This window comes from Haematobia irritans, chromosome 5 (genome assembly GCF_050003625.1).
Source record: "Haematobia irritans isolate KBUSLIRL chromosome 5, ASM5000362v1, whole genome shotgun sequence".
NCBI lineage: Eukaryota > Metazoa > Arthropoda > Insecta > Diptera > Muscidae > Haematobia > Haematobia irritans.
This window is the reverse complement of record NC_134401.1, coordinates 57076862-57103064: the sequence shown is the minus strand read 5'-3', so window position 1 is coordinate 57103064 and position 26203 is coordinate 57076862. Positions and strand designations below refer to the sequence as shown.

The following is a 26203-nucleotide window of genomic DNA, read 5'->3' as shown; positions in this document are numbered from 1 at the left end:
GAAAACTGTTTTATGATAAGGTAAAAAATTTGATATGCTTAAGTTTAAATATTATTTAATTTGAATAAAGAGAATGGACATTCGGAACCAAGAGAATAGACATTTGAAAAAAAGCCTGTGTTTTCGCCTTGAGAGCAGCATTTTCTGTATGTGTGGACATGTGTTTTGTTTATCATTTTGGCATTATGGGCACAATTTTTTTCTTGGTTCGTTAAAAGAAATGAGGGGTCTTCATAAAAATAACGAAAGGGCACTATACTCTTTTTAGAGTTGGGACAGTCAAATGAAATAAGGAGAAAATAGTAAAAAATTACACAGTAAAATGTATAAAAACAATAAGTAGTCCAAGAGGAGTTGACGACCACCTTCAAATATAAAAGCGGGCATTAAGTTCGAGTTTTGCAGCTAAAACAATTTAAAATTTTTATTTTCTTTAAAATGAATTATTAAAAAAAATAAAAGGCATTTTAGACCGATGGTGTTAAATGCTAGTAAAAAACTGCTCACGCCTAAATAAATTTATATTTATATTATAAAATTATTTATGTATGTTTATACTCGACTCCACGTTCTTCTTTTGTAAGTTTTTGAATTCCTTCCAAATTTTAAAGTTTTGTACCAAAAACAGTTTTTTTGTTACAAAATTGTTATTTTTGCAATAAAAAATAATATTTTATCCAAAAATCAGTCAAATTCGTTTATATCAAGCACTGTTAATGACTATAAATCTTTAATAACCCACATTTCGAAGTTTTATTATAAAAATTTTATATAGTATAAATATAAATGTGTAAATTAAAACAAAAACAACAAAAAAAGTGTTCGGTCGGAGCAGGGATTGAACCCACGACCCTTTGCATGCAAGGCAGACATGCTAGCCACTGCTCCACGTGGCAAACAAATGTATGTTTCTGTTAAATAATGTTATGTTTGCATGGGCTCGTGGGCGCTGCAAACTATGCTATATAAATGTAACTTATAACGATAATTATCTGCTGGTGACCATAACAGCTACGTAGCCCAGTGGATAGTGTGTTGGCTTACAAACTGTATGGTACTCGGTTCGATTCTCCGTGCAGGCGAAAGGTAAAATTTAAAAAAAATAAAAAAGTGAATAATTTCTTCAACATTATTTGTATTACAGAAAAAGGTGCCAAGAATTAAAATATTTCGTGGAAGTGAAAATAACGAGTATGTTAGGGAATGAGCACAATCGTCTTTGGGAAAAATTCTTCCAAGCATATAATATTTTTGGGCTCAAAATGTTTCCAATCATATAATATGTTCACATAAAACAAACATATTAATGTTTCGGCAGTATCCAATAATATATGTGCTTCCTGCAAAATATGTTTGGAACATATGTTAAAGAGGCGATTTTTTTTGAGGGTGTAGACATGTACCCCTTAATTTTCTTAAATATGCAACTGCGGTTTATCTTCCAGACCTATATGTTACCCCACAAATGCTTATGATTACTAATTCTGTAATGGTGGTTTAGGTTATGATATAGTCGGCCCCGCCCGACTTTCTACTTTACTTACTTGTTATTTATTTATTTACACGGCTAATAGCAGCCGGGACATTACAAAATATAACAATTCAATTAAATATAATTCTATATTACAATTGGGCCAGAAGAGACCCTATAGGTCAGTAAGGACCACAGCGAGTCAGAAGGGACTCCAAGTTAGTTAGTCGAGATGGGTCAGGAGGGACCCCGTTGAGCCAGTAAGGGCTCCGCGAAACTCGATAAGGTTCAACATATATCAACAAATGGGTCAGAAGGGACTCCATATACTCCGTTGAGCCAAAAAGGCTTAAAGTTCCAAAAGCCAGAGTATGGGACTCCAAGTTAGTTAGTCGAGATGGGTCAGGAGGGACCCCGTTAAGCCAGTAAGGGCTCCGCGGAACTCGATAGGGTTCAACATATATCAACAAATGGGTCAGAAGGGACTCCATATACTCCGTTGAGCCAAAAAGGCTTAAAGTTCCAGAAGTCAGAGTATGGGCGCATCGTGTGTTTTAGAAATAGGCCAGAAAGGACCCTCCGAGCCTTTAGGCCAGTAAGTGCCACCGTATTATAGGGACTCCCGCCGTTAGATGAATAAAGCAGGCTCCAATGTATACCTGAAAATTAGAAGGCGACAACCCTAGGCTCAGCAACATTATTGTCCAACTTAAGTATAGTTTCCTTTATGGCAGGAATCGACTCAGATAACGAGAACAATGTATACACCGAGTTATAGTTTCTAGACAAAACGTTAAGCGGATTAAATAATTCATAGTTGTGTCTACAAAAGTCAGTCTTTAAGAGTACAAAGTTCCTAGTTAAGCGATTAGGAACATTATATCAAATTTTCGAGGTTAGGTAGTGTGAATCAGTATCTCCTTTAATTAGTTTAGTGAGAAATACAATACAATGCATGAACCTTCTACGCTCAAGAGATAGAAGATCAATTAATAAAAGACGGCGAGAATAAGGAGGCAAGTCGTATAAATTATTCCAGCCAAGCCCTCTCAAAGCAAAAATAAGAAACTGCTTCTGGACAGATTCAACACGATCAATATAATAGCGATAACTTGGTGACCAGACAACACATGCGTACTCCAATATCGGCCTAACCAGAGTCGTAAAGAGCCTTTTCGTCAAATAAGGATCAACAAATTCCTTAGACCATCTCTTAATGAAACCCAAAACACCCATTGCCTTATTTACACATTCCTCAATATGAGGACCGAAATCAAGTCGGGAATCCAACAAAACGCCTAAATCATTAAATCTCAGCACAGTTCCCAATGCAGTACTCAGTCTGTTCACAAGCTCCGTGGGAAAAAGTCATCTTCTTACACTTTAAAAGATTAAGTACCATACAATTAGAAGCGCACCATTCGACTAGTCTGTCAATGTCATCTTGAAGAAGGGAAGTATCCCTAGCAGAATCAAGTGAAAGAAACAATTTAACGTCATCTGCGCACATCAAGATCCTCGATGATACGATAACCGACGGAAGATCGTTCAAATATAGATTAAACAGTACTGGTCCTAAGTGGCTACCTTGAGGCACGCCAGATGTCACATGAATAAGCGTAGATAAACAATCTTTAAATGCATCTCTCTGAGTTCTACCATGCAAGTAGGAATCGATCCAGCGCAGAAGGATAGGTGGGAATCCCAAAACATCAAATTTGTATAGTAATAACCTATGATTCACCATGTCAAACGCCTTGCTGAAATCCGTATAGATCACATCCAGTTGACGTCTCTGAGTGAATGAATCGAAGACATGACCAACAAATTCCAATAAATTAGTTACAGTAGATCTACCTCTCATAAAACCATGTTGGGATTCCGAAATAATATTACGAAGGGAGTACGAAATTCTCCTAGTTACCAAAAGCTCAAACAGTTTAGGTATCACACTCAACTTAGCGATACATCTATAATTCTCAATGTTCGTTCTATTACCTTTCTTGAACAAGGGAATAACATGACATTCCACATGTCTGGGAAATTGCCAGCTCGCAAAAACAAGTTAAACAGATGTGTCAGTGGAATATATAAAAGATCCGCACATTCCTTCAGAATGGAAGAAGGTATACCATCAGGTCCAGGGCAATAATTTATAGATGAGGATCTCAATCCGTCGAGAACTTCAGATTCCGTCAATGTAATATGGGAAAATATAGGAACAGAAGGAATGAAATAAGTATACTCTGATCCAACATTCCAATTGTCAACATAGGACTCTTTAAAATAATCAGCGAAAAAATCAGCGATCACTTTCTCATTATCAGAAACTGTACCCTTATACCTCATGAAACTAGGAAAGGTCCGAGTTCTTCTTTTCGAATTAACGAAATTATAAAAACTTTTAGGGTCGGAGTTCAACGTATAGCGCATTCTTATCAAATAACGTTCATAACAGTCCTTATTAAGACTAACGAACTTGCTTTTAGTAACTGAGTAGTTGCGAAAATCTATAGAATTGCCACTCAATAGAAATCTTCTGTACATCTTATTCCTCAAGTTACGAACACGACGTAGTTCCCTTGTAAACCAAGGGGGTCCAAGATACGACCGTCTATTACATAAGGGAACAAAACTCCTAATCAGATCATCAAAGATAGTATAAAACCTAGAAACTTGAGAAACTAGGTTGTCGCATTCAAATAACCAATCAATCCGGCTAAGAGCATCCTTAAGACCAGTTATGTCCGATTTCCTAAAATTTAATCGTGTCATTCGAGTAGAATTTGGTGAAGCAATATTCAAATTAAAGGAATCTAAAGATATACAAAGAGTAGGATGGTATATGTCCTCGGGACTTACGAAAGGTTCTACTCTGGAGACATAGACATCAGAAACGTTACAAAATACTAAGTCTAGCATTCTTCCATAAGTGTTCTGGATATTATTAATTTGAGCGAATCTGAGAGTCATATGCGTCCCCAGTGTAAAGTAACAGGTTGGCTGATAAGTCCCCGGTTTGACACATAGATGGCGTCGCTAGTATTAAATGCATATTATTTTTATATTGTACCAACCTTCAAATGATTCGTGTCAAAATTTGACGCCTGTAAGTCAATTAGTTTGTGAGATAAAGCGTCTTTTGTGAAGCAACTTTTGTTATTGTGAAAAAAATGGAAAAAAGGAATTTCGTGTTTTGGTAAAATACTGTTTTCTGAAGGGAAAAAATACGGTGGAAGCAAAAACTTGGCTTGATAATGAGTTTCCGGGCTCTGCCCCAGATAAATCAACAATAATTAATTGGTATGCAAAATTCAAGCGTGGACGCCCGAAAGAGGTGGTTACCGACGAAAACATCAAAAAAATCCACAAAATAATTTTGAATGACCGTAAAATGAAGTTGATCGAGATAGCAGAGACCTTAAAGATATCAAAGGAACGTGTTGGTTATATCATTTATCGATATTTGGATATGCGGAAGCTCTGTGCAAAATGGGTGCCGCGCGAGCTCACATTTGACCAAAAACAACAACGTGTTGATGATTCTGAGAGGTGTTTGCAGCTGTTAACTCGTAATACACCCGAGTTTTTCCGTCGATATGTGACAATGGATGAAACATGGCTCCATCACTACACTCCTGAGTACAATCGACAGTCAGCTGAGTGGATAGCGACCGGTGAACCGTCTCCGAAGCGTGGAAAGACTCAAAAGTCCGCTGGCAAAGTAGTGGCCTCTGTTTTTTGGGATGCGCATGGAATAATTTTTATCGATTTTCTTGAGAAGCGAAAAACCATCAACAGTGACTATTATATGGCGTTATTGGAGGGTTTGATGGTCGAAATCGCGGCAAAAAGGCCCCATATGAAGAAGAAAAAAGTGTTGTTCCACCAAGACAACGCACCGTACCACAAGTCATTGAGAACGGTGGCAAAAATTCATGAATTGGGCTTCGAATTGCTTTCCCACTCACCGTATTCTCCATATCTGGCCCCAGCGACTTTTTCTTGTTCTCAGAAAAGGATGCTCGCAGGGAAAAAATTGGCTGCAATGAAGACACCTCTTCGCCGAAACTGAGGCCTATTTTGAGGCAAAACCGAAGGAGTACTACCAAAATGGTATCAAAAAATTGGACAGTCGTTATAATCGTTGTATCGCTCTTGAAGGGAACTACGTTGAATAATAAAAACGAATTTTGACAAAAAAAAAATGTGTTTTTCTTTGTTAGACCGGGGACTTATTAGCCAACCTGTTAGTTGTGTCTCAAAACGAGTCCTTTCAATGAGTTATAAATGAGTCTTTCAGAATAGTAAAAAAATAGTAATTTGAGAGAAGTATTATATGAAAAATCCACGTACACAATTATGAATCAATCCTCAACTGATCATATTTTGCCCAGAGCAAAAATCAAAAGAGTTATAAATGACACATGCGTCGTTTAACAATTACGTAAAAGAGTTTTAAGTTACCCAGTAAAATGTTTCAATATTAACAAGTATATACGGCCGTAAGTTCGGCCAGGCCGAAGCTTATGTACCCTCCATCATGGATTGCGTAGAAACTTCTTCTAAACACTGCCATCCACAATCGAATTACTTAAGTTGCGGTAACGCTTGCCGATGGCAAGGTATCTTAAAACCTCCTAACACCATCTTCTAAATTGTATGTAAGTCCATACGTGGTATATATTAAATCAAAAAAGATCGATCCAATACGTATATAATTCAGTTTGACAAAGTAGACATAACATTTTGACAAAATTTTCTACAGAAATAAAATTTTAACAAAATTTTCTATAGAAATAAAATTTTCACAAAATTTTCTATAGAAATAAAAATTTTGACAAAATTTTCTATAGAAATAAAAATTTTGACAAAATTTTCTATAGAAATAAAATCTTGGTAGATTATTTTTTGCTCGAATGGCAACCATGATTATGAACCGAATAAAATTTGAACAAAATTTTCTATAGAAATAAAATTTTGAAAATCTTTCTCAAAATTTTGACAAAATTGTCTATAGAAATAATATTTTGACAAAATCTTCTATATAAATAAAATTTTGATAGATTATTTTTGGCTCTTGTGGCAACCATGATTATTAACCGATATGGACCAATTTTTGTGTGATTGGACCAATTTTGGTATGGTTGTTAGCGACCATATACTAACACCACGTTCCTAATTTGAACCGGATCGGATGAATTTTGCTCCTCCAAGAGGCTTCGGAGGTCTAATCTGGAGAACGTTTTATATGGGGGCTATATATAATTATGGACCGATATGGACCAATTCTGGCACGGTTGTTAAAGATCATATACTAACAACATGTTCAAAATTACAACCGGATTGGATGAAATTTGCTTCTCTTGGAGACTTCGCAAGCCAAATCTGGGGATCGGCTTATATGGGGGCTATATATAATTATGAACCGATGTGGACCAATTTTTGCAAGGTTGTTAGAGACCATAAAACAGTATCATGTACCAAATTTCAGGCGGATCGGATGAAATTAGCTTCCCTTTGAAGCTCCGCAACCCAAATCTGCGGATCGGTTTATATGGGCGCTATATATAATTATGGACCGATGTGGACCAATTTTTGCACGGTTGTTAGAGACCATATACCAATACCATGTACCAAATTTCAGCCGGATCGGATGCACTTTGCTTCTCTTTGAGGCTTCGCAAGCCAAATCTGGAGATCGGTTTATATGGGGTCTATATATAATTATGGACCGATGTGAACCAATTTTTGCATGGTTGTTAGAGACCATATACCAACATCATGTACCAAATTTCAGCCGGATCGGATGAAATTTGCTTCTCTTTGAGGCCCCGCAAGCCAAATCTGGGGATCGGTTTATATGGGGGCTATATATAATTATGGACCAATGTGGACCAATTTTTGAATGATTGTTAGAGACCGTATACCAACACCACGTACCAAATTTCAGCCGGATCGGATGAAATATGGTTCTGTTAGAGGCTACACAAGCCAAATCTGAGGGTCCCTTTATATGGGGGCTATACGTAAAAGTGGACCGATATGGCCCATTTTCAATACCATCCAACCTACATCGATAACAACTACTTGTGCCAAGTTTTAAGTCGATAGCTTGTTTCGTTCGGAAGTTAGCGTGATTTCAACAGACGGACGGACGGACGGACGGACATGCTTAGATCGACTCAGAATTTCACCACGACCCAGAATATATATACTTTATGGGGTCTTAGAGCAATATTTCGATGTGTTACAAACGGAATGACAAAGTTAATATACCCCCATCCTATGATGGAGGGTTGGTTCACACCGGTCCATAATTATATATAGCCGCCATATAAACCGATCCCCCGATTTGGCTTTTTGAGCCTCTAAGAGAAGCAAATTTCATCCGATCCTGCTGAAATTTGGTACATGGTGTTAGTATATGGTCTCTAATAACTATGCAAAATTTGGTCCACATCGGTCCATAATTATATATAGTCCCCATATAAACCGATCCCCAGATTTGACCTCCGGAGCCTCTTGGAAGACCAAAATTCATCTGATTCAGTTGAAATTTGGTACGTGGTATTAATATATGGCCTCAAACACCCATGCAAACATTGGTCCAAATCGGTCCATAATTATATATAGCCCCCATATAAGCCCATCCCTAGATTTGACCTCCGGAGCCCCTTGAAAGAGCAAAATTAATCCGATTCGGTTGAAATTTTGTACGTGATGTTAGTATATGGTATCCAACAACCATGCAGGAATTGGTTCATATCAGTCCATAATTATATATAATAATATATACCCATCCCCAGATTTGACCTCCGGTGGATAAGCAAATTTCATCCGATCTGATTGAAATTTAGTACGTGCACTGTTAGAAAAATATGTTTTTCATATGTTCCGATATAAACAAAATGTGTTTCGGGCACAATTTTTAAACACAATATACTTAAGTGCCAACATGTAATGTTCCTAAACTAACACTAAATGTTTGGAACACATATGTTAATATGTTAAAATATATTATGTTTGGGGCATGAATGTTTCATAAAAATAATATGTGTGAATGTAAACATATACAAATTTACAAATTTCGAGTAAACATATATATGTTTACAATTTCTGTGAAACGGTTGTATGTTGTTTCGGAAAACTGCTTTATGATAAGGCCAAAAATTTGATATGCTTAAGTCTAAATATTATTTAATTTGAACTTAATTTGAGTATTCGGAGTAAAGAGCATAGAGATTTGAAAAAAACCGCATGTGTTTTCGCCTTGAGCGGAGAATTTTATGTATGTGTGGACAAGTGTTTTGTTTATCATTTTGACATTATAGACACACATTTTTTAACGGCCTTAAAGGTAAAAATGAAATTAAGTACAAAACACGATAAGTTTTAAAGGCATTTAAAATGTTGTTAAATGCTAGTAAAAAACGGTTCATGCCTAAATAAATTTATGTGTACATTATAAAATTATTTATTTATGTTTATACTCTTCTTTTGTTAGAGTTTTTGATTTTCTTCCAAAATTTCAAACTTTTATACCAAAAACAGTTTTTTTTATAAAATTGTTATTTTTGCAAAAAAAATAATAATATTTTATTCAAAAGCCATTTCATTTATATCAAGCACTGTTTCTGACTGTAAATCTTTAATAACCCACATTTCGAAGTTTCATTATAAAAATTTAATATAGTACACTGTTATAAAAATATGTTTTTCATATGTTCCGATATAAACAAAATGTGTTTCGGGCACGATTTTAAACCATAATATATTTAAGTGCGAACATGTAATGTTCCTAAACTAACACTAAATGTTTGGGACATCTATGTTAATATGTTAGAATATATTATGTTTGGGGCATGAATGTTTCATAAAAATCATATGTGTGAATACAAACATATATAAATTTACAAATTTCGACTAAACATACATATGTTGTGATATTTTATTCAAAGCGACAGAGAGAGTATAGAGAAAGAAATAGAGATGGAAACCGGGAGAGTTGACAAAAGATATCAATATAACACAGCAAAAGAGTCAAAAGAGAACAATTTCTGTGAAACTGCTTGTATGTTGTATGTAATGTTAAATGCTAGTAAAAAACTGTTCACTCCTAAATAAATTTATGTTTATATTATGAAATTATGTATGTATGTTTATACTCGACTCCACGTTCTTCTTTTGTTAGTTTTTGAATTCCTTCCAAATTTTAAAGTTTTGTACAAAAATAGTTTTTTATTACAAGATTGTAATTTTTGCAATAAAAAATAATATTTTATCCAAAAATCAGTCAATTTCGTTTATATCAAGCACTGTTACTGACTATAAATCTTTAATAACGCACATTTCGAAGTTTCATTTAAAAAAATTAATATAGTATAAATATAAATGTGTAAATTAAAAAAAAAAAAAAAAAACAAAAAAATGTTCGGTCGGAGCAGGGATTGAACCCACGACCCTTTGCATGCAAGGCAGACATGCTAACCACTGCTCCACGTGGCAAACAAATGTATGTTTCTGTTAAATAATGTTATGTTTGCATAGGCTCGTGGGCGCTGCAAACTATGCTATATAAATGTAACTTAAAACGATAATTATCTACTGGTGACTATAACAGCTACGTAGCCCAGTGGATAGTGTGTTGGCTTACAAACTGCATGGTCCTCGGTTCGATTCTCCGTGCAGGCGAAAGGTAAAATTTAAAAAATTTATAAAAGTGAATAATTTCTTCAACATTATTTGTATTACAGAGAAAGGTGCCAATAACTAAAAAATTTCGTGGAAGTGAAAATTATGAGTATGTTAGGGAATGAGCACAATCGTGTTTGGGAAAAATTCTTCCAAGCATATAATATTTTTGGCTCAAAATGCTTCCAAACATATAATATGTTCACATAAAACAAACATATTAATGTTTCGGCAGTATGCAATAATATATGTGCTTCCTGCAAAATATGTTTGGAACATATGTTAAAGAAGCGATTTTTTTTGAGGGTGTATAAATGTCTAAATTACAAAAAAAATTGGTTCGGTCGGAGCAGGAATTGAACCCACGACCCTTTGCATGCAAGGCAGACATGCTAACCACTGCTCCACGTGGCCAACAAATGTATGTTTCTTTTAAATAATGTTATGTTTGCATAGGCTCGTGGGCGCTGCAATCTATGCTATATAAATGTAACTTATAAAGACAATTGTCTACTGGTGACTCGGTTCGATTCTCCGTCCAGGCGAAAGGTAAATTTTAAAAAATTTATAAAATTGAATAATTTCTTCAACATTATTTGTATTACAGAAAAAGGTACCAAGAACTAAAAATTTCGTGGAAGTGAAAATTATGTTAGGGAATGAGCACAATCTTCTTTAGGGAAAATTCTTCCAAGCATATAATATTTTTGGGCTCAAAATGCTTCCAAACATATAATATGTTCACATAAATCAAACATATTAATGTTTCGGCAGTATCCAATAATATATGTGCTTCCTGCAAAATATGTTTGGAATATATGTTAGAGAAGCGATTTTTTTTGAGGGTGTGGTGTTAGTATATGGTCTCTAATAACCATGCAGGTATTGGTCCATATCAGTCCATAATTATATATAGCCCCCATATAAACCGATTCCGAGATTTGGTTTTGGAGCCTCTTGGAGGAGCAAATTTTATCCGAGGCAATTTGGTACATTGTGCTAGTATATGGCCGTTAACAACCTTGCCTAACTAGGTCCATATCGGTCTATAGTTATATATAGCCCTCAGATAAATCGATCCCAATCACACAAAATTTGGTCCATATCAAGTTCATAATTGTAGCCCCCATATAAGCGGCCACCATATTTCAATTCTGGCTCTCCACGTACCGCGCAAAAGTCCATATCGATTCGTAATTATTTGTAGACTTACCTATACATAACTTTTTTGTCTAATATATGTTATACCACGTATGGACTAACTCACAATTTATAAAACGATGTTAAGAAGTGTTAAGATACCTTGCCATTGGTTAGTATTACCACAACGCAAGTAATTCGATTGTGGATGACAGTCTTTCGCAGAAGTTTCTACGCAATCCATGGTGGAGGGTACATAAGATTCGACCTGGCCGAACTTTCGGCCGTATATACTTGTTGTTTTTTTTGATACATTTCACGTTACATTACTAAACACTGATCAGACTGACCCAAAATCGTTTTTCTTATTTCTAATCCTTAAATATATGTATACAAAATTCTATATTTAATTCCAAACGTACTTTTATTCATATAGGTAGGGATAAAAGAGAACAATATGTCTAATGATGTAGTTGATATACGCCCAGCAAGTATGCCACAACCATTCACCACAACTTTGGATATCGCTTCCAGCTAACCTCCTTAGTTTTGTGTCTGCTGTTTACCTGAACTAATGAGCTGAAGCATACGTTGAATACCATCACACTTCATCCATTAATCCATTCCAGCCACAACGCCCTCGTTTTCTCGACACTTGTGGAAAGTTTCAATTTTGTTTGTTTCGAAAATAGACGGCTAACTTTTCTTCTTCGGCTCAACAAAAGTAGGCTTACCGAGATTTGCCACACAAATAATTAGTCTAAGAGAGCAGCACTTAATTAAGAAGCACTAGAAAACAATTTGTACCTCTAGACACTTTGCCAAGCCACCAGCAGCTACCACCACCACTCATAATTCACGTACTCGTTCTAAATTTGTTTTATATGTCTGTATGGGTGTTTTTGGAATATTTAACAGCAATCATCATCATCATCATGCTCGTCATAATCTTTTTTCGAGGTGTCTAGACACAAATGTTCCATCTAGCTGGACTCTTTGATTTAGTGTTTCTTTTTTTTTTTTGTTGGTTTTTGAAAATTAAAACAAATGTTCTCTTATTAACATTTTTCGTTTATGCTCATCCAGATCTAAGGATGCATTTTCTACTGCAACATTTTACACTTTACATGGAACAGGAAGCAGAAATTTCCTATGCGGTTAGTCTATGCTGTTGCTAAGTCCTGTTGTTTAGTAAGGATTCTCGAAAAAAGATGGGATATGGGCCAGGGGAAATGAAAATGGAGGACACTTCATACAATTGTGATTGTCAATGTGATGCTTTAATGTGCCTTTTGTGTGTAAATGAGTAGGCTTTTGAGGTAATATGAAGCATACTTTTAGGCTTCTCGGCTCAATCAAGAGGAATGGTGTAATTAAAGAGCGTAGGATGGTACACATGCAAACAAACAAAAATAAAATATAATATGAATTTGTACGTAAAGTTCTTCTCATTTATAAATTTATATGGATTTTTCACAGAGCATATAAACACTTATAACAGTGAACGCACCACGAAATAAAATTTAGATTCATTTTAGAAAATGTTAACTAAAATATTTTACTAATTGCCACATTATACAAAGAAGTTAATAATTTTTGTTAAAATGAAGAAAATTTATTACAACACAATAATAATATTTTTTTTTCTGTTGTTTATAAAAATTTCATATTTTTATGGAAAATAATGGAGTTAAAAATTGTTAAATGTCTTTAGCGCAATATTCCATCTAAAAGCTTTCGAAGTTATTCCAAAGGCACAACTTTAAAAGCACTTTCAAAAATGTCCTCCCAAAGATGTTCTTTATTCTAACTACACAGGAAGTTTTTTTAATTCAATTTTTTTATATTTTTAATGGATAATTTTTAACTTTTTTTATTTCAAATGGGTTAAAAACAGTGTAAGAATTAAGAAAATGATAAAAGTTATTAAAATCTTCTCAAAAAATCCAATCCAAATCTCAATCTCCAATCTCAAAAAATCCAAAGATCCAATCTAGGAAAAATTGCTAATTGTTCAAAATATTTGAAGTCAAACATTTCAGACAATCGTTAGAATGCATTAAAAATTATTTATTTGGTAAAATATCACAAAATGTTTTAACTTACATCCAAAATTTAAATACAGTATTCGAATCACACCTTAAAAAGTGATGCAAATTCAGTGCATCGGTTTTTGAAATGGTGGACATCCGTCCTATGACAAGCCCGTGCTAAATTTATCGCTTTTGCGCCAATTTTGTACCACTTCCTGATTCAAAAAGAAAATGTTCACTACTTTTTTGGCGACGCTGTTTTTGCTGGGATGTAGTTCAATTTAAGTAAACATCTTCAATTTTAGAAAATTATGCACTACTTACCAATTTAGTAAAATTTCATTTGTATAAAACATTTTTTTCTCATTTTTGCCCATATCGTTAACATAAACAAAAAACTAATTAAAATAAGAAAACTTTTGTCACATTTGGTAAAATTTAATAGAAGTCAACCAATTTCATGAAAAACAAAATAAAGTAAAATAGGCTATAAAAAATGTTGTTGCTTTTTTCTGAGGGAATATAATGTTTTCGTAAATACCTTTTTTAAATTAAAAATTTTAAATTCATTTATCATCAATGATGAGTATTCAACACTCTGTTGGGCCGAGTACACTCAAAAAAAAGTGAACTCTCTATTTCACTAAAGCCAATTTAACTTTATTTTAGTTCATGGAATTATTATGTTTGGAGAAAGTTTTCTTTACTGTAATAATTTTTTGTGTACGTTAGTTAAATTAACTAAACCCGAGGAAAAAAATATACTCAACTGAAGCATAAAGATTAACTAAATTCGTGTCTTCCACAAAATAGTTCAATATTTCTTTAAATTTGTAAATTTTATTACAAATGCGTTCATCATGAACTTCGTATGTCACTAAAGACATTCTTGCAATTTTGAACTCCAATTTTTTCCTTCAAACTACAAAATTTTCTTTAACAAGTGAAAAAACTTAATTATGTCTTGAATTTGTCGAAAAATATTTACTTAATTTTATGATATCGGCGTGATGCCAGCGTTTGTTATACTGTTTAGTTAAAATTTTTTACAAATATTCAAAATTTTCTAAAATTAACTGAAATTTTTCTTCCTGGTGGGTTCTCTGTTTTTTCAGTGTAGGGATCTATAGTATAAACAAATAATCGATTTTTCGATTTTTGACTTTTGACTTTTAATCAAAAATCGATTTTCGGTTATTTTTACCAATCAAAATTCGAATATTCGATTTTTCATAATCGAATTTCATAGAAATAAGGATTCTATAAAATATTCGATTTTATGAAATCTATTTGTCTTTTTGTGAGTGTTATCAACAATTGTTCCAAAAATTAGTATTCCAGTCAAACATGTTATTTTTTTAATTTGTTTAATATATTTTTAAAATGTTCAATATAAAATGTTTAACATGTACGAATCATTTATCATTTCCCCAAATAATTATCAGTATAAATTCAAGGACATTGAGAACACAAAGGATTCATTTCCACCATATTTTCATATTTTATTTAATCAAATCAGGAATCTAGAAATAAAAATGAAATATCTAGGTACATTTCAATTCACTTGAAACCAATGAGTAAAAAATTAGAATCGATATTTGATAGTCAAAATTAAAAACATAGTTAAAATCTAAAATCGATTTTGCGATTATTTTTGGGTTAATAATCGATTTCGATTATTTTAGATTTTTATGCCAAAATTCGAATACTCAATTAATCGATTTTCGATTTATAGATCCCTAGGGCCGAGTGCATTTAACGTACTTTAGTACACAGCAAAAAAAGTTATCTGCTTTATGTGAAGAATAAACTACCTCGTGTGGAAATTTAAGTTAATTGTATTCCATTATTTCAGTTTAGTTCTATATTAGCTCATTGATTTATTACGTTTTAAGAAAGTTTCCAGGAATTTAAAAATTTTTTGCGTACGTTAGTTAAATTAACTAAACAAGAGGGAAAAATTATATACAAACGAAGCATAAAGATTAAATACATTCATGTATCCCACAAAATAGTTCAAAATTTCTTAAAATCTTACCAATAATGCGCCCAACTTCAACTTCGTATGCACGCAAAGAAAAAAAAACGTTTGGAAAACGTGTACCGAAAAAGTTTTTCTTTTGGTAGAGTTTTTTGAATTGCTTCGAAAATTTTAAACTTTTATCACCAAAAAAATTCGTTTGTTACAAAATTTTTATTTTTTCAATAAAAAAAGTTATTTTTGAAACAACAACACAGTCCAATTCGTTTATATCAAACACTGTTCTTTTCTGACTTTAGGTCTTTAATAAGACACATTTTACAGTTCAAAATTTAATATACTACAATGTAATGTTGAACATTTTTTCGGAATCTTCCGAACACATCTGGAATATATGTAAAAAAAAAAAAACAAAAAAAAAACTTTGGTCGAAGCTAAATGTTTGTTTCTGTTAAATAAACTTTGTTTATTCGGTTCGTGGGCGCCGCAAGCTATGCTATATTTATATTTATAACTTATATGGATATTTATCTATTGATGGCCATAGTAGGTACATAGCTCAGTGGTTAGTGTGTTGGCTTACAAAGTGCATGGTCCGTGGTTCGATTCTCCGTCCAGGCGAAAGGTAAAAACAAATTTTAAAAATTTATAAAATCGTATAATTTCTTCTACATTGTTGGTATTACAGGAAAAGGTGTTAAGAACTAAAAAGCATCGTGGATGTGAGAAAGATGTGAGGGAAAATGCAATTAGCAAGAAAACAATGTTTTTTTTTTGAGTTTGTCCTTATGAAACTGTTTTTACATCCTGGAAAATAATAAACATTTATCACAAAAAGTATATACTTTTCTCCCAAATACACTTCCTTACAGCGAAAAGCAAATGAGAAACGAACTTTGTTTGTCTAAAATTTCGTTTGGGAGGAAAGAATTATTTTTTTGCGTCTGGCACTGAAGATACTTTGCAAGTTTTAACCAGGGCTGTAGAGTCCGGGGTCTGAAGATTTTACTGCTCGATTCCGACTCCGGCCAAACCTAAATTCAGAAAAAAAATACTTTAAATTTTGACAACTGAAACAAAATTATTTCCATTGAGTTCCACACTCGATCGATGTAATTGCGGTACAACTTCCTACACTCAACAAAGGTTTAAAGATTTTGACCTTTCTTAAGGATTTTGGTATTGATTCCGAGTCAAAGATGCGGCTTCTTTAAAATAAAGACATTTTTAGCGACGTATCTGTCCTTAAATCTAGGACCAATAAAATTAAAATTAGGATTCAGATCTCATTTATCGAATTTTCATTTTCTTTTCGCGGTATATTAATAAAACTATTCACTTACAAACAAATACCAGTTTAAAAATCCAAATTTTAGCGGATACCTCATGTTTTCTTAATTCCAAAAAATCTTTAAACCAAAGATGCTAAATCCTCAAAGTAATTCTTAGTCTATATTTGAAGCTTTTTATCTTAAATCTAAAGATTCAATATTTCAGTTAATTTAAGGACCATTTCTTTAGATCAAAAATGTATTTCTATATTTTAAGGAAAGTTTTCCTTAGTTCAAAGACATGCGACTTTAACGGAGGGACGCAAACTTACAAAATTTGTGGCCTAAATTTAATAAAAAACAAGTATATACGGCCGTAAGTTCGGCCAGACCGAAGCTTATGTACCCTCCATCATGGATTGCGTAGAAACTTCTTCTATACACTGCCATCCACAATCGAATTACTTAAGTTGCGGTAACGCTTGCCGATGGCAAGGTATCTTAAAACCTCCTAACACCATCTTCTAAATTGTATGTAAGCCCATACGTGGTATATATTAAATCAAAAAAGATCGATCCAATACGTATATAATTCAGTTTGACAAAGTAGACATAAAATTTTGACAAAATTTTCTACAGAAATAAAATTTTAACAAAATTTTCTATAGAATTAAAAATTTTGACAAAATTTCCTATGGAAAGAAAATGTTGACAAACATTTCTACAGAACTAAAATTTTAACAAAATTTTCTATAGAAATAAACTTTTGACAAAATATTCTATAGAAATAAAATCTGGGTAGATTATTTTTGGCTCGAGTGGCAACCATGATTATGAACCGAATAAAATTTGAACAAAATTTTCTATAGAAATAAAATTTTGACAAAATTTTCTATAGAAATAAAATTTTGACAATGATGAAAATTTTATGATGAACCGAATAAAATGTTAACAAAATTTTCTCTAGGAATAAAATTTTGACAAAATTTTCTATAGAAATAAAATTTTTGACAAAATTTTCTATACAAATAAAATTTTGGTAGATTATTTTTGGCTCTAGTGGCAACCATTTTGGTATGGTTGTTAGCGACCATATACTAACACCACGTTCCTAATTTGAATCGGATCGGATGAATTTTGCTCCTCCAAGAGGCTCCGCAGGTCAAATCTGGAGAACGTTTTATATGGGGGCTATATATAATTATGGACCGATATGGACCAATTCTGGCACGGTTGTTAAAGATCATATACTAACACCATGTTCCAAATTACAACCGGATTGGATGAAATTTGCTTCTCTTGGAGACTTCGCAAGCCTAATCTGGGGATCGGTTTATATGGGGGCTATATATAATTATGAACCGATGTGGACCAATTTTGGCATGGTTGTTAGAGACCATATACCAATATCATGTACCAAATTTCAGGCGGATCGGATGAAATTTGCTTCTTTTTGAGGCTTCGCAAGCCAAATCTGGAGATCGGTTTATATGGGGTCTATATATAATTATGGACCGATGTGGACCAATTTTTGCATGGTTGTTAGAGACCATATACCAACATCATGTACCAAATTTCAGCCGGATCGGATGAAATTTACCTCCCTTTTAGGCTCCGCAAGCCAAATCTGGGGATCGGTTTATATGGGGGCTATATATAATTATGGACCGATGTGGACCAATTTTTGCATGATTGGTAGAGACCATATACCGACACCATGTACCAAATTTCAGCCGGATCGGATGAAATGTGCTTCTCTTAGAGGCTCCACAAGCCAAATCTGGGGATCGGTTTATATGGGGGCTATATATAATTAAGGACCGATATGGACCAATTTTTGCATGGTTGTTAGAGACCATATACCAACATCATGTACCAAATTTCAGCCGGATCGGATGAAATTTTCTTCTCTTTGAGGCTCCGCAAGCCAAATCTGGGGATCGGTTTATATGGGGGCTATATATAATTATGGACCGATGTGGACCAATTTTTGCATGATTGTTAGAGACCATATACCAACACCATATACCAAATTTCAGCCGGATCGGATGAAATATGCTTCTGTTAGAGGCTCCACAAGCCAAATCTGAGGGTCCCTTTATGTGGGGGCTATACGTAAAAGTGGACCGATATGTCCCATTTTCAATACCGTCCGACCTACATCGATAACAACTACTTGTGCCAAGTTTCAAGTCGATAGCTTGTTTCGTTCGGAAGTTAGCGTGATTTCAACAGACGGACGGACGGACGGACGGACGGACGGACATGCTTAGATCGACTCAGAATTTCACCACGACCCAGAATATATATACTTTATGGGGTCTTAGAGCAATATTTCGATGTGTTACAAACGGAATGACAAAGTTAATATACCCCCATCCTATGATGGAGGGTATAAAAATTTTTGAAATAAAGATTATAAACTTCGTTTTAATTAAAATGTCATTATTTTAAAGAAATTTGTCCTTAACATTTTGTAAATTGCGTATCCTAAAATTTAGGTTGCATAATCTTTAATACCATGTCAATATTTTTTTCAGTGTACAATGGAGATTATTCTATGTTTTCTGAAAGGTTAGACTAGAAGATAAGGTGAATCGATCCCTTTTAATGTGCACCATAAAAATAAAAAAACAAGTATATACAGCACTAAGTTCGGCCGGGCCGAATCTTAAATACCCACCACCATGAACCTTTGAAATTTCAGGAGGGCTTGAGGACACTTCCCGAAGATAAATTTAAAGATTTCACCTATGAGGACTATATCAGATTCTGGATTTATAAGAACCATTTTTGTTTGAGTTTTAGAGGAATCATTAACATCTCTTGTAAGTGTGCAAGAAAATTATAAAATAACGTCTTGATTTGAAATCTTAAATCTGTAGAAATAAAATCAGAAAATTCTACATTGCGTTTCAAGCTATTTTCATGATCATTGCGCCTTCTACACCCTCAAGAAGTGAAGTCGGTCTATATGGAGGCATTACCAAATGGACCGATAAAAACTTAATCCGATACACGTTTTTGTGAGCCTAAAATACCAGAATATTTACAATTTCAGGCAAATCAGATAAAAACTACGGTTTCTAGAAACCCAAGGAGTTAAATCGGGAGATCGTTCCTATGGGGGCTATACTAAAATATGGACCGATACTCACCGTTTACGGCACACCTCTTTATGACCCCAAAATACCTCTAGATTTCCAATTTCAAATTGGATAAAAACTACGGTTTCTATAAGCCCAAGACCCCAAATCGCTAGGTCGTTTTATATGGGGACCATACCAAAACATCGACCGATACTCACAATTTGTGGCACACGTATTTGTGGTCCTACAATAGCTCTATATTTCCAATTTCAGGTAAATTGAATAAAAACTGCGGTTTCTAAAAGCCCAAGAAGTAAAATCGGGAGATCGGTCTATATGGGGGGCTATATCAAAACATTGACCGATACTCACTATTTTCGGCATACCTCTTTGTGGTCGTAAAAAACCTCTGGATTTCCAATTTCAGGCAAATTGGATAAAAAGTACGGATTCTATAAGCCCAAAACGAAGAATCAGAAAATCGGTCTATATGGGGGCTCTACCAAAACATGGACCGATACTCATCATTTTCGGCACAACTCTTTATGGTCCTAAAATACCTCTAGATTTCCAATTTCAGACAAATTGGATAAAAACTTCGGATTCTAGAAGCCCAAGAAGTAAAATCGGGAGATCGGTCTATATGGGGGCTATACCAAAATATGGACCGATACTCACAATTATTGGCACACGTATTTGTGGTCCTACAATACCTCTAGATTTCCAATTTCAGGTAAATTGAATATAAACTGCGGTTTCTATAAGTCCAAGAAGTAAAATCGGGATATCGGTCTATATGGGGGCTATATCAAAACATGGACCGATACTCACCATTTTTGGCACACCTCTTTATGAGCATAAAATACCTCTAGATTTCAAATTTCAGGCAAATTGTATAAAAACTACGATTTCTATAAGCCCAAGACCCCAAATCGGGATGTCGGTTTATATGGGGACTCTATCAAAACCTGGACCGATATAGCCCATCTTCGAACTTGACCTGCCTGCAGACAAAAGACGAGTTTGTGCAAAATTTCAGCACGATTGCTTCATTATTGAAGACTGTAGCGTGATTACAACAGACAGACAGACAGACGGACAGACGGACATCGTTATATCGTCTTAGAATTTCTCCCTGATCAAGAATATATATACTTTATATAGTCGGAAATCGATATTTCGATGTGTTACAAACGGAATGACAAACTTATTATACCCCCGTCACCATTCTATGGTGGTGGGTATAATAAGTTAGTATGGTTGTACCAAAAGGTCTACCATTTTTGCCAGCCTGAAATTTTCATACGATTTGCCATACGAATTTTTGTACGATTTCTTGATCATTAGAAGTCTCGACATTCATTCAAAATGACTAAAATTTGTATTGTAGCTTTATTGTGGGCCACAAAATCATATTTGTATATTTTTGTAGATATCGGATATTTATACCTTGCGCCACACATATATTTGCAACAACCAAAAGGAGACGGGATATAGTGTCTTTGGCAATAATGCTCATGGCCAGCCCTGACTCGATCTAGCCATGTCTGTCTGTCTTTGAACACATTTTTGTGATCAAAGTCTATGTCGTACGACAACCGTGCAAAAATTTTTAGAAATATAGATAAAACTGTTCTTTAGGCTAGTATGGAAAAAATACCCACACTGAAAAACAAGCATGGTCCGTTCCAAAGTCTTTACAATAATGATTTTGGTATTTATTCCGAGCAAAAAGAAGTGGAAATTTGAAATAAGGATATCTTTAAGACACAATTTTCTATTAAATTTGAGTTTTGCCTACTTGTTTCTAGGAAACAAATTTTAAATTATTAGCTTCTTTCAGGGTTTTCCTTGATATGTTATGCTATCAAAGTACTTTAAAACCCGTATTAACTAAAGTTTCAAAAATCAGACTCGACTTCAAGCAGAAATTATGTCATATTTCAAGTAAATAGCGTCTTAAAAATATAGTATTGAAAAACATCTTCTACACGCACAGAAAAAAACATGTTTGGACATGGTTGCCGCCTCTATTTAATGCTTATCTAGAGTATGTAATTGTCGCGAAAACCATGTATTTTGTCTTTGTAAAAATAATTTTCGAGCGGAGAAAAATATATGTTGGCAATTAGCATTTAAATGGTGCTCAAATGCCGCAAACATGTTCTATTATTTAAATGATAGAATTTGAGACCATTACATGGTCGGGAAAATCATGTAACTGACCATTCAATTTTTTGACTTTTTTGCAGGGAAAAAAGTATTTTTATAGGTTACGTATAGAACCATTACATTGCCATAAAGACCATGTACATTTCTTTCGTGACCATTTAATTTTTAAACTTTTTGCAGCGAAAAGAATTTTATAAAAACATTGAGCAGGTACTCACGATTTTCATTTTGCGCGTCAGTCGTGTGTTGATTGTTTCTTGGAATAGACAGAGAATACGGATTTACTGTGTTTTGTGTTAATTTATTTATTCAGGAGTGGCACGTGGTTTTATGTGAACACAAAAAGGGAAGTGTACTCGTAATTGAAAAAATATACCTGTTTATACCCTAAACCACATAGTGGTCAGGGTATAATAAGTTTGATCTGCCAAAAAATGTGCCTAACAGAAATATTGATTTTAAACCCCATAAAATATATACCGATCGACTCAGAATCACCTCCTGAGTCGATCTAGCGCTTGGTGTCTGTCCGTCCGTCTGTCCATGTATATGTTGTTCACAGGATTCCGGTCGCAATTATAACCCGATTTTGATGAATTTGGTACAGGGAGTTTTTTGGGCACAAGGACGAACGCTATTGAATTTGGAAGAAATGGGATCAATTTTAGATATAGCTCCCATATATATGTATCGCCCGATTTCGACAAATGGGGTCACATTGTGCTTGTTTACAAACTGATCGTCACCAAATTTGGTTAGGTTAGGTTAGGTTAGGTTAAAGTGGCAGCCCGATTAAGATTCAGGCTCACTTAGACTATTCAGTCCATTGTGATACCACATTAACTAAAAGTACCTATTACATATGGGCACTTCTAGTTTTAACCGCTGAACCTTCTTGATTATTTTTCTTTGTTGAACCAACCAGATTGTTCCAAAAATATTAGCAGACTGCTTAAGTTAACGTTTTCCAGATCCGCCAGTAATCTGAAGCTATATGCTCCTAAAAGTTGCTTGCGCTTTACACAAAATGCAGGACACTCACACAAGAGGTGTTTAATTGATTCTTTTTCCTCCGCATCATGACAGCTCATACAATAGTCATTATACTTCGCGCCAATAGTTTTTGCAAAATCTCCTATCAGGCAGCGACCCGTTATAGCAGATATCAGGAGTGATACCTGACGTCTCGAGAACATTAGCATATCTAGTGTGCGGTTTAAGTTGAAATGGGGCCATATTTGCTTGGTGTCGTTACAACCCTTGCAATTCTCCCATCGAACATTTGCCATCATAACAGCCTTCTCACGCAGCATGAGCTTGCAGGTAGCTAGGGGCATACCAACAAATTCTAGTTCCCCTGGAATATGTAAGGTAGTCCCTAGCCTTGCCAACTCATCCGCTTCGCAGTTCCCCGGAATGTTCCTATGGCCAGGCACCCATATTAGGTGAATATTGTACTGCTCAGCCATCTCATTGAGAGATTTGCGGCAATCGATGGCCGTTTTCGAGTTGAGGAACACAGAGTCCAAGGATTTTATTGCAGGTTGACTGTCTGAGTATATATTAATGCCCACATTTTTTGGAACATTACTTCTCAGCCAATTCGCCACCTCTCTTATTGCTAATATTTCAGCCTGAAAAACACTACAGTGATTAGGTAATCTTTTCGCTATTTGAAGTTCCAGATCATTAGAATATACTCCGAAACCCACTTGTCCATCCAATTTGGAGCCATCAGTGTAGAAATCTATATATTCTTTATTCCCCGGGGTATGTGTGCACCACGCCTCACTGTTGGGGATTAGAGTCTCAAACTTTTTGTCGAAAAGTGGACTCGCCAAAGTGTAATCCACTACGTTAGGCACATCTGACATTATTTTGAGGACAGAACTGTGACCGTAACCTTTTTCCGACCACAGCGATAGTTCGCGCAACCGCACAGCCGTTGTTGCAGCTGACTGTTTGGCCAAAATGTCTAAAGGCAATAGATGCATCATGACATTAAGGGAATTTGTTCCTGTCTTGCTGAATGCGCCTGAAATACACAAACACGCCATACGCTGAACTTTATCTAAACCAGTCGGTTTCTGAAGCGCCGGCCACCAGACTACAACACCATATAGCATTATAGGTCTAACCACTGCCGTGTATAGCCAATGCACAATTTTTGGTTTTAGTCCCCACTTTTTTCCAATTGCCTTTTTGCACGAGTACAAAACTACAGTTGCCTTCCTCGCCCTTTCTTCAATATTAAGCTTAAAGTTCAGCATCCTGTCCAAAATAACGCCAAGGTATTTTGCACAATCACCAAAGGGAATTTCAATACCCCCTAAGGAAATAGGCCTAACCGTGGGAGTTTTGCGATCTTTGCAGTACATGACTAATTCTGTCTTTGCAGGATTTACCCCAAGACCATTGTCTTTCGCCCATTGTTCAGTCCTCCGGAGGGCCCTCTGAATAATATCTCTGATTGTGGATGGGAATTTTCCCCTGACTGCCAGAGCTACATCATCTGCGTATGCCACCACTTTTATCCTTTCTTTTTCTAGAGTAACCAGAAGGCTATTTATAGCAACATTCCAAAGAAGAGGTGATAGAACTCCTCCTTGGGGAGTGCCTCTGTTCACATACTTTTGTATGTTTGCTTGTCCTAGTGTGGCTGAAATACGTCTCTTCATTAGCAGTTCGTCTAACAGCCTGAGTATACATGGATCAACATTCAGAGTTGTCAGTCCATTTAATATCGAGCTCGGATGGACATTATTGAACGCCCCTTCGATGTCTAGAAACGCCACGATTGTGTATTCTCTGACAGATAGTGAGCTTTCAATAAAGCTGACTAGTTCATGTAGTGCGGTCTCAGTAGACCTGCCCTTCGAGTACGCATGCTTTCGTTTCGAGAACAAACTTGAATCGATGCTAGTTCTAAGATAAATATCTATCATCCTCTCCAGAGTCTTAAGTAGGAATGAGGATAAACTGATTGGTCGGAAATCCTTCGCCCTCGAGTGAGAGGCTTTTCCCGCTTTAGGTATGAAAACGACTTTTGTTTCCCTCCACTTTCCTGGGATATATGATAAGTTGATACATCCTTTATATATCACCGACAACCAGGGGATAATTTTGTCAGTTACAGCTTGTAACTCCGCCGGAGTAATTCCATCAGGTCCAGTGGATTTGAATGGTCCAAAGCTATTTAGCGCCCATCTTATTCTAGTTTCCGATACAATGTCCTCGACAGGAAACGACCGCTGAGCAACTGTGGCACCGCCAGTACATGGTTCAACCGTCTGATTTCCAGGAAAATGTGTGTCCAATAGTACCTCCAGCGTCTCCTCACTGGACGTTGTCCAATTGCCCTCCGATGTTTTAATGAAACCTGGAGCGGAGTTGGTGGATGCTAGAACCTTCCGTAGTCTGGAAGCCTCGGACGTATTCTCAATACTGCTGCAGTAATCATTCCAAGAGTTATGCTGCGCCTTTCTCAGTTCTCGCTTGTATCCTCTCAGAATCTTCTTGTAAGCGTCCCAGTCCTCAGAAGCTCTGGTGGACTTTGCCTTGTTAAAGAGCTTCCTGCAGGATTTCCTCATATTACTTATTTCCGTAGACCACCATGGTGGTCGATGTTTCCCCTTTGGCTTTCCTCTAGGGCATGCAGCTTTCAGTGAGATGTTGAAGGCCTTAGTAATCCGCTCCACTGCGTGTTCGATATCTTGCACATTTCTCATATTTGTCTCTGTTATTTCCGGTATCATCATATTGAACGATTCCCTATACCTATTCCAGTCAGCTTTCCTAACATTTGGCGGAAATATGATCTTGGTGATATGAACATCAAATTTGAAACTGATGTAGCGATGATCTGAGAAGCTGTGTTCACTTAAAACCTGCCACTCAGATATCATTTCATTCAGTTCTTGCGAGGCCAAGGTGATGTCCAAAACCTCTTGCCTGTTTTTAGTGACAAAGGTTGGGACATCTCCCTTGTTGCAAACTACCAGATTAGTACGCAAAATAAACTCTATTAGCGACTCTCCCCTTGCATTAGTATCACTACTTCCCCATATACTATGATGTGCATTCGCATCGCATCCCATAATGAGTTTCGTCTTTGTTTTCAGTGACTCCTCCACTAAGATCTTAACGGCATATGGAGGCATCTCCCTGTCATGTCCCATGTAGACCGAAGATACCCAATATTTGCATTTGGCTATTTCTAAACTTGCAACGACAGTGTCTGTATTGCACATTGAAGGAAGCAGAAACAAGTTGAGCTCGTTTTTAGCCATTATACAGGCTCGATTTACATCATTACCAGTATACTGCAATAGTTTGAACCCCGGAGTACTTAA

The 26203-nt window shown here is 35.3% G+C and overlaps 1 protein-coding gene across 1 annotated transcript in view; it reads right to left on the bottom strand.

Annotated features, from left to right (window-relative positions):
* Positions 1-2137: 2137 nt before the first annotated feature.
* LOC142239703 (uncharacterized) overlaps positions 2138-26203 on the bottom strand; it is a 55180-nt gene continuing 31114 nt past the window's right edge. Inside the window, exons 3-6 of the mRNA XM_075311485.1 lie at positions 3470-4346; positions 2871-3266; positions 2433-2824; positions 2138-2252 (exon numbers count right to left, since the gene is read on the bottom strand). Coding sequence (XP_075167600.1) covers positions 2138-2252; positions 2433-2824; positions 2871-3266; positions 3470-4346 — 1780 coding nt within the window. The remainder of the gene's footprint in view (positions 2253-2432; positions 2825-2870; positions 3267-3469; positions 4347-26203) is intronic.